Below are 9304 nucleotides of genomic sequence, written 5' to 3'. Positions count from 1 at the left end.
AGTCCAACGTGATGTCCCTTCAAGCAAGACTAAATAAGCTATTGTCTCCCCACTCACCTAAACTATTCACCCAATGGGTGAATAAGCTATATATATATTTATTATATTGTAAATAATAATGGGTGAATAGAAGTGTTAGACAAACACCACTCTCCTTTGAGCATAAGCTTTCATGGTTGGTTTTACTTTGGTTTCCCCAAAAAGCCTCATACTATATTCCTCACTTATAAACGGATGATCATTTCTTAAATTAGTGGATGTGGGACTTCAACCAGAAGTATGTATTAAATTTGAATGGGGAATGAAGTATTTTCTGAATATTAAATGTCTGTTTGACGTGAGACTGGACTCCACCACCACTCAATATTATATTAACCAACTCACTATGCTTTTGGCGCCGTTCAAGGTCGACGCTAGCTCACTGCTTCTCCACCGCCGCCGGAATTACAGACCCCTCAACTTCATTGCTGCCTTCTCTTCTTCATTCCCTTTCTTCCTCACTCAGAGAGGACAGAATGCTATCTCTTCCATTAGATACTTGCGTTCTTCCTCCCCATATTCAACCACCTCAACGTTCCCTTTCCAGCTTCAGCCCGCCCACTTCACTTCTCACTTCTTCTACTTCCAACTACCGTTTTTCCTCTGCTTCTGCGCCTACGTTTCACTGCAATGCTTCGCTACAGATTTCCAACCAACGTATTTCGGTTTGGAATCGGAATCCGCTTCTGTGCTCCAAAACGAAACGGATTCATGTTGGATTGCTGGTTCCTCCTCTTCGGTGTGGATCTTCATCGGACACCAATGGCGTCCAGAGCGAGCGGAGTTTGATGCAGTGGATAGAATTGATCGGTGAAGCTTTGTCCACTGCGTTTCCTGTTTGGGTGGCGTTGGGGTGTTTACTAGGGCTGCTCAGACCGGCTTCCTACGATTGGGTTCAACCGAGATGGACTGTTCTTGGTCTCACCGTCACAATGCTTGGTATGGGCATGACATTGACTCTCGATGATCTTCGTGGAGCTCTCGCTATGCCTAAGGAATTGATTTCTGGATTCTTGCTACAGTATTCGGTTAGTTCGTTGATTTTCTGTTATTACACTGTTGTTTGAATGAATTTGAACATTACTGATTTCGTTGATCTCGTGGAACATCTCGTGTATGGATTATATAAACTAATAATTTCCGAAGTTGGCAATGCCTTTTGATGTTGAATTATCTGAGCGATGAAGCTTTTCTACTTTAAACTACATGAACCAATGATTCGTTATCTCTTTTATGGAATTGCTTTCTATGACTTTGAATTATATTCACTGTGAGTTAAAGAGCGTTTCATTATCATTCGAAGAACTTTTCTGAGTTGGTAGTCATGCACTGCAGTTCCTCTCTCTCCTCTGTATTGAAGGAAACAGTTACTAAGAATAGTGAGGGCATGAGGATTATTTCAATTTCAGTTTCTTTAGTAGTTCGACGAACTTCGATCCATGAATGAAACTCTACCAGATAGATTTTCATGGTTCCTGTTGCAGGTGATGCCAATATCAGGCTATGTTGTCAGCAAGCTGTTAAATCTGCCATCTTACTATGCAGCTGGTTTAATATTGGTTGGCTGCTGTCCTGGTGGTATGCATTTGTTGGTAGTGTCAATAATCTTTCTCATTATCCCTATTTTAATAGTTTGATCCATCTTTGGTTTCAGGAACAGCAAGCAATATCGTCACCTACATTGCACGGTATTCTAATTTTCGATATGCCATCGTTTAACTTCCTGATTTGGTTTAAGAAAAATTTTGTTGCCTTTTCAGGGGAAATGTTGCTCTTTCTGTGCTGATGACAGCGATGAGCACCGTGGCAGCCGTGGTTAGCTAACCTACATAATTCTTTTGCTGTTTTCGTTTAGGCGTTTTGTTTCTAAATTCATATCGATACAAGCTGTGTTGCGTTCAAGTTCAAATTAGAGCAAGAGCTGTCTTCATTTTTACATAGTTCTTTTATAATAGAACATATCCTAATATCTCTGTTTGTAGAAATGCAAGCAAACGAGCTCCCTTAGATACACTGCAAATTTCTTACATGAATATAATAGTTGCCACAGTGCTGATGACAGCGATGAGCACTGTGGCAGCTGTGGTTAGCTAACCTACATAATTCTTTTGCTGTTTTCGTTTAGGCGTTTTGTTTCTAAATTCATATCGATACAAGCTGCGTTGCGTTCAAGTTCAAATTAGAGCAAGAGCTGTCTTCATTTTTACATAGTTCTTTTATAATAGAACATATCCTAATATCTCTGTTTGTAGAAATGCAAGCAAACGAGCTCCCTTAGATACACTGCAAATTTCTTACATGAATATAATAGTTGCCACAGTGCTGATGACAGCGATGAGCACTGTGGCAGCTGTGGTTAGCTAACCTACATAATTCTTTTGCTGTTTTCGTTTAGGCGTTTTGTTTCTAAATTCATATCGATACAAGCTGCGTTGCGTTCAAGTTCGAGTTTGAGCAAGAGCTGTCTTCATTTTTACATAGTTCTTTTATAATTAGAACATATCCTAATATCTCTGTTTGTAGAAAATGCAAGCAAACGAGCTCCCTTAGATACACTGCAAATTTCTTACATGAACATAATAGAGTCCACAGTGCTGATGACAGCGATGAGCACTGTGGCAGCTGTGGTTAGCTAATCTACATAATGCTTTTGCTTCTTCGTTTGGGCGTTTTGTTTCTAAATTCATATCGATACAAGAAGCGTTGCGTTCAAGTTCGAGTTAGAGCAAGAGCTGTCTTCATTTTTATATAGTTCTTTTAAAATTAGAACAGATCCAATATCTCTGTTTGTAGAAAATGCAAGCAAACGAGCTCCCTTAGATATACTGCAGATTTCTTACATGAACATAAGAAATTTATGATCTAGCACAACTATAAATTTATGATCTAGCATCTGATCCTTTTCTAGTTTCTTCAGAGTTCAACCTTTATGGAATTTAAGCAGATAGTTTCATAGATTTTGTAGAGAAGTTATGATTTCAATGTTTTACAGATCATGACCCCATTTCTCACTGCTAAACTTGCTGGTCAATTTGTTGCTGTGGATGCAGCTGGGTTATTAAGATCCACACTACAGGTGCCATTTCTAGCATTTGATCGAGATACCCACGTTTTCTTTTTCCATGTAATAACTACATTATTAACTTCCCTTTCCATCACAGATTGTGCTTCTTCCTGTACTAGCTGGTGCATTTTTAAACCAGTATTTCCATGGCTTGGTTCGATTCATCTCTCCATTGATGCCCCCTATTGCTGTTGGTACAGTAGCTGTTTTATGTGGAAATGCAATTGCTCAAAGCTCTTCTGCTATTCTCACGTCTGGAATGCAAGTTCTGCTGGCTGCATCTCTTCTTCACATGTCGGGATTCTTCTTCGGTTACGTGCTCGCAAGAATGCTCGGTATCGACATTTCGTCTTCTCGGACAATCTCCATTGAAGTTGGAATGCAGGTAAATCATTTCATTTACCTATATCATATCTTAGCGTCACTCTTTGACAAGTCAGCTCTCGGAGTATTTTACCTCGCAGCAACTCATCGGTTTCGCCATTGCTGGCTGGAGCTGGTTCTAACAAGTCGATTTTATGTTACAGAACTCAGTGCTAGGTGTTGTTCTTGCTACCCAGCACTTTGGAAACCCTCTGACGGCGGTGCCCTGTGCTGTTTCCAGTGTTTGTCACTCAATCTTTGGCAGCGTTCTTGCTGGGATCTGGAGACAAAGCAAAGATTAGATGAAGGTGATGTCTTCTATATTTATGCGCCAGGATTCAATCTTTCTGACTCAGTAAAATTTAGACATTGGAAGATCTCTCCAGGGCAATTTCTTAATTTCTGCCAATTCTTTATAGGGTATTTGCTATCTTTCCATGATCCAACTCTGATCAAGTTTAAGTTTGTTATGGAATGAATAAAAACATTGCAACTTTTTTAGTCTTACATGTTTGCAATCAAACATAGAATTTTTTTTTAACATAAAATGCTTTGGTCTTTTATCTTTTGTTTGAATTAATTTCAGATTAAATGAACTAAAGAGAAGTCTAAAATCTCATGACTGGTATCTAATATTCTCGAAATATTAATGAAAGAATTGTATATTTTATCTTAAATGAAAGCTAATTGATATGTAGTATATTGGTGTTATACTCGATATATTACTAAAATGATACGTGTTCATGTTTTTATCGTAAAAATGGTTAATTGACGTATAAATTATAGTTTACCATATATTATATTTGATATTTTATTATAAGATAAATATCTAGATATTTGACTCTTATAATCCAACCACCAATTTTATTATCTAGTCCATTATTATAGTATGGCAAAATTTTGACTATGCTTTATTGTTTATTTTTAAGAATTGTTTATTTTTAAGAATTATGTAGGGTTTATGAATATTAAAAATAATATATATTTATAAAGTAATAAAATATATAATAAGTAAAACCTGACCCGCCATTATTTGAAAAAAGGGCGGGACACTGGGCGGGGGTTAACCTAAAAATGGAATCTTTAACCAAAACAAAATTCAAAAGGGAAAATTGAACGACGAACATTTTTCGCTGTTCCCCGCCGGATTCAATCAAAATTTCACGAATCTTCGTCTTTTTTCAGTTCGCGGCAACTCTGAATTCGAAACTTCTCAACCCTAATTCTTATACTAAAATGCGAATCCTTCCCAAACTTCCAATCCCATTCCTTTCTCGAAGCTATCAGTCGAACTTGCAGACCCAAAATGGATTCCCTCCATGCCTTACCTCCTCTCAAAAGGCTCATAATCCTTCAAGAACTAGAACGAAAGCAGCAAGAACAGGATCAATCTCTCCATTCTTGTTCCCTCCCTGCGAAGAAGCGAAAGGAGTCTCGTGATTCATCAATCTTCATCCCTGACGCTACATTACCCCACCGAACCGCCATTTCCGCTTCTCCTTACTGCTTGCCGACGAAGAAAAGAGTCTGGGCGTTTCATCCTGATTTTGCCCCTGAATCTCTGGATCTCAATGTTGAATACAAGCCTCCTCCGGAAGAAATATCGATTTCAGAAGCAGAATCAGAGAGAGAGGAAAAAGAGAAAAAGGAAAGCTCTGATATTGAAATTGAGCATCAAGAGATTGAAGCTATCCAAGAAGAAGAAGATGATGATGAGGATGAAGAGGACGGAATCCTCTGTGCGATTTGTCAAAGCACGGATGGAGACCCTTCTGATCCAATCGTGTTCTGCGATGGATGTGATTTGATGGTACATGCTTCGTGCTACGGCAATCCTCTGGTGAAGAATGTACCAGAAGGTGATTGGTTCTGTACCCAGTGCTTAGCTTCTTCGTCTTCCAAGACGGAGAAGAAAGCTTCTGAAACACCATTTTCATGCTGTCTTTGTCCTCTCAAAGGAGGGGCAATGAAGCCAACAAACGATGGCCGATGGGCTCATATTGTTTGTGGCCTCTTTGTTCCTGAAGTGTTCTTCGAAGACCCAGATGGCAGAGAAGGGATTGATTGCTCAAAGATTCTCAAAAGGAGATGGAAATCTCAATGCTATATCTGCAAAACCTCTGAAGGTTGTGCCATTGATTGCTCAGAGGCTAAATGCAGTTTGGGTTTTCACGTTACTTGTGGGTTGAAGGAGGATCTTTGCATTGAGTATCAAGAAGGAAGGAGATCTGGTGCTATTGTAGCTGGGTTCTGCAAAACCCATACTGATTTGTGGAAGAAGGTAAACTATTGTTCTTTCTTTCTCCCCTGAGCTAAATCTAAATTTGGGTCATTTAGTTTGCAATTTGGTTTGTGGGTTTGAATGTTGTTCATGTCTTCTGGGTGCAGCAACAACTAACAGGAAAGTTCAAGATTGTGGCCAGAGATGAAAGTAAGTAATAGCTACTGGGAAATCAGCAAAAATCAGCTTTAGCCACTAAATTTAGGATCAATGATTTCAGTTTATGTTTTGATCTTTGTAGTAACAAACTAGTCTTGTAATTACTTTGCTCATGGGATACCTATCCTTACATCAGTAGTGTAATTAGAGGACAAGGAATTATTGAGTAGTTGGAGTAAAACTAATAAAATAAATGAATTTTCGGATGCTAACCTTCTTCCTCAGATGTTGAAAGGCATCGGACTTTAATGATGCAATTCCACTTCTTTTGCCTTCACATGTTCTCTTATGAAGTGAAATCGAGTGTCAATATGCTTCGATCTCTCTTGATGAACCTAGTTCTTGACTAAAGCTATTGCTGACTTGTTATCCATTGATGAACCTAGTTCTTGACTAAAGCTATTGCTGACTTGTTATCCATGTAGATCTTGGTTGCTATACTACAACCAGGCAAGACTCAATCTCCTAGTTCTTGTTGGGTGTCATTGCTCTCGATCTCCGAGTTCCAACTAGATGAGTGCGTTGTAAATCGATGTCGGCTTGTCTTTAAGATGCCCAGACTAAGGAGATAGATAGTTCAGTATAACAAAATCCCCTGACATAGCTATCTTGTCAACTAATCAATAAATCACATAACTTGGAGGCTTCTGATGCCTTCACCTTGCAAACAAATGCCACAACTCTTGCCCATATATCTACGTTCATGACATTTCCTCTTCCTAGACTGTTTAAAACCATCCACAACAGCTCCATGTTGGATTCCTGGCACAACCTGTCAATGAGTTTGTTTATGCTCTCGGAACGAGGCACGTAGCCCTTGAAGATCATCTCGTCCAGTATCGAAGTTGCTTCCTGTAACTGCATCATTTCACACAGCCCATCAAAAAGAGTCCTGTATGATACCACATCAGGAGAGCAACCTCGTCTTGGCATATCTGCAAGCAAGTCCATAGCCTTATCCCATTTCCCCTCCTTGCATAATCTCCCCATGATTGTATTGAAACTGATCACATCTGGCTTACACCCCTTCTTCACCATCTCATCCAAAACTTTATATGCAGATTCAAGATCGTTCTCTTTACATTGCCCATTGATCATGGCATTGTAGGTGACCGTGTCGGGTTTGCACCCGTTCTCTCCCATTTCTGCTAAAATCTCAGGAACTTCTTCTTTCCTACCATGTTTGAAGAGTGCACTGATGAAAGTAGAATAAATTGCCGAGTCCAGTTTTACCTTGTTAGTCACCATCTCCTCTTTTAGCTTGAAAGCCAAATTCAAATCTCCAATCCCACAGAACCCTTTGATCAATGTAGCATATATCGACGCATTCGGCAAAATCCCATAGACTCTCACCATATCCTCTTTCAACCTTAATGCTTCATCCAACTTAGAATTCAGAGAAAGTCCATAAATCAAAGTTCCAAAAGTGACCACATTCGGCTTCACACCTCTCTTTGGCATTTCATCAAACACCTCCCATGCATCATCCAAATCCCCACACAAACAAGCAGCATGAATCAAAATGTTAAAAGTACAAGCATCAGGGGAGCCATAGTTACCAATGCTCACAAAAACTTCCGCCATTTTCTCAAACTCCCTGCACTTCAACAACGCATCCAACAACGAATTCGCTGATTTCACCGTCCGCTTGCAACCATAGGATGGAATTTTATCAAACACTTGAAAGGCACGGTCAAGGAGGCGGGCTCGACCATAGAACGAAATGACATTACAGAAGATAATCTCGTTAGGAGCAAACCGAGTCTCTTGCTTGAGCTGATGGAGGATTTCTTCCATTTCATCGAACATTTTGGCACGCCCGAGCTTGGTGATGATAAGATCATAGGAAAGTAAAGAGTAACGGAAGGGTTTGGGGGGTTTTGTAGAGCTGGGATTAGGGTTCAGGAAGAGTTGAAAAGCGAGTTTAGGATCCTTTTGGAGACGAAGAAGGGAACACAGACGAAAGGGTGAAATCAATTTGTGGGTCTTCATTTGGATGCTGTTGGCTTTCTTTGCCCAGAAATGTGCCTCGGTTTATTGTTCATCAACTGAGAACCAAGAGAAATTCATGCAACAATGGCGGAATGTGAAGAATTGAGAGAGATCAGGAAAGGCACAGAGCCATTGCAGGATCCAAACGAAACGAACGACGGTAGCCGATGGTTTTGGCGGCTTTCTTTCAAATTCATCTCCCAAAATATATATATATATATATATATATATATATATATATATATATATATATATATATATATTAGACTAACACAATTTGTCCACTCTGAGCATAAGAATATTCTTTAATTATAAACGTGTGATCATTTCTTAAATAAGTCGATGTAAGACTTTCATCATCCAATACCTCCCCTCGAACAAAGTACACCTCCCCTTACTTGAGACTCAACTCCTCCAAGTCTTAATCATTTTTTACTAAGCCTTTGAGGAGGGTTGACTCCTTTTTCTTGTGCAGTTCTTTGTTCGACATTTGAGGATTTATCCATCTATTGGCACGACTAAGTTTAGGGTAGGGGTCAGATACCAAGTTAGACGAACACGACTCTCCACACAATAGATATTGTCCACTTTGAACATAAATTCTCGTGGCTTTACTTTGAGCTTTCGTAGATGGCCTCATAGCAATGGAGGAAGTATTTTTTTATTATAAACCCATGATCATTACTAAATTAGCCGATGTGAAACTTTCCTAGTCCGACAATTATATATATAGATCAAAATGTTGTCTTTCTTTGTTCAATGAAAGAAAATACTATAAATTAAGAATAAAATTAAAATTTTTAATTCAAATATAATATTTTAATCAATTAAATCACGCAATGAAAAATCAAAATTTATTTTTTTTAACAATTTTCAAAATTACATGGAAATTTAGAAATAACAAAACTTAATTTATAATTTATTTTTTTTTTTACTTTTTAAAATGTATAATAAATATCTAAAATAAAAAGTAATATAAAAAAATTAGATTTTTATTTTATTAATTTTCCGTATTTTTAATTTAAAATATGAAAAAGTAAAAATAATAAATGAGTATCAAACAAAATCTGTTTTTTTTTTATAAGAGAAAGAACAAACAGAAGAACCAGTTACCAAAAATAGTTTTGTTTATTTTTTATTTTAAAAAATAAAATAAAAAACAATAAATTAAACAAAATTTCTAAATACCAAATAGGTTATTTAAAAAAAAAATAAAGATAATTAAGAAAACTTTCTATTTATTTATATATATATATTACCAAAAATTAAAATTGTATAAAAAAAAAAACTTTTATTTATCTGTTATTGAGTAGACTGATAAATGTTCATACTCCTACTTGAAAATATGATATTCATTTATTAGTAGTTAAAGTTCATTATGCGTCACGCTTCATATCAATCTCATT

General features: G+C 37.6%; 3 protein-coding genes across 3 annotated transcripts; 2 read left to right on the top strand and 1 right to left on the bottom strand.

Moving 5' to 3' along the window:
- The first annotated feature begins 405 nt into the window (after positions 1 to 405).
- Positions 406 to 3973, top strand: LOC111787782 (probable sodium/metabolite cotransporter BASS1, chloroplastic). Its single transcript, XM_023667832.1, has 7 exons — positions 406 to 1067; positions 1524 to 1617; positions 1694 to 1727; positions 1800 to 1854; positions 3032 to 3115; positions 3201 to 3488; positions 3631 to 3973. Exons 1-7 carry the CDS (start codon positions 516 to 518, stop codon positions 3766 to 3768), a joined length of 1245 nt encoding a protein of 414 aa, XP_023523600.1. The 5' UTR covers positions 406 to 515; the 3' UTR covers positions 3769 to 3973.
- Positions 3974 to 4603: 630 nt separating this feature from the next.
- LOC111787549 (peregrin-like) lies at positions 4604 to 6118 on the top strand. The gene is made up of 2 exons (XM_023667547.1): positions 4604 to 5747; positions 5855 to 6118. The coding sequence occupies exons 1-2, from the start codon at positions 4773 to 4775 to the stop codon at positions 5903 to 5905; spliced, it is 1026 nt and encodes a 341-aa protein (XP_023523315.1). The 5' UTR covers positions 4604 to 4772; the 3' UTR covers positions 5906 to 6118.
- LOC111787548 (putative pentatricopeptide repeat-containing protein At1g53330) lies at positions 5920 to 8068 on the bottom strand. Its single transcript, XM_023667546.1, has one exon. The coding sequence runs from the start codon at positions 7896 to 7898 to the stop codon at positions 6519 to 6521; it is 1380 nt and encodes a 459-aa protein (XP_023523314.1). The 5' UTR covers positions 7899 to 8068; the 3' UTR covers positions 5920 to 6518.
- Between the last annotated feature and the right edge of the window lie 1236 nt (positions 8069 to 9304).

The sequence above is a fragment of the Cucurbita pepo genome, chromosome LG02 (assembly GCF_002806865.2).
Source record: "Cucurbita pepo subsp. pepo cultivar mu-cu-16 chromosome LG02, ASM280686v2, whole genome shotgun sequence".
In the NCBI taxonomy this organism is placed as follows: Eukaryota; Viridiplantae; Streptophyta; class Magnoliopsida; order Cucurbitales; family Cucurbitaceae; genus Cucurbita; species Cucurbita pepo.
The sequence above is the reverse complement of the archived record's forward strand: the minus strand, read 5'-3'. Positions and strand labels throughout refer to the sequence as shown.

Excerpts from the sequence above, each read along its gene's own strand:
- LOC111787549 (XM_023667547.1), top strand. The coding sequence starts at position 4,773 with ATGGATTCCCTCCATGCCTTACCTCCTCTCAAAAGGCTCATAATCCTT. Across the intron at positions 5,748-5,854 it reads ATACTGATTTGTGGAAGAAG|CAACAACTAACAGGAAAGTT; the intron begins GTAAACTATTGT and ends TTCTGGGTGCAG.
- LOC111787782 (XM_023667832.1), top strand. The coding sequence starts at position 516 with ATGCTATCTCTTCCATTAGATACTTGCGTTCTTCCTCCCCATATTCAA. Across the intron at positions 1,728-1,799 it reads ATCGTCACCTACATTGCACG|GGGAAATGTTGCTCTTTCTG; the intron begins GTATTCTAATTT and ends TTGCCTTTTCAG. Across the intron at positions 3,489-3,630 it reads CCATTGAAGTTGGAATGCAG|AACTCAGTGCTAGGTGTTGT; the intron begins GTAAATCATTTC and ends TTTATGTTACAG.
- LOC111787548 (XM_023667546.1), bottom strand. The coding sequence starts at position 7,898 with ATGAAGACCCACAAATTGATTTCACCCTTTCGTCTGTGTTCCCTTCTT.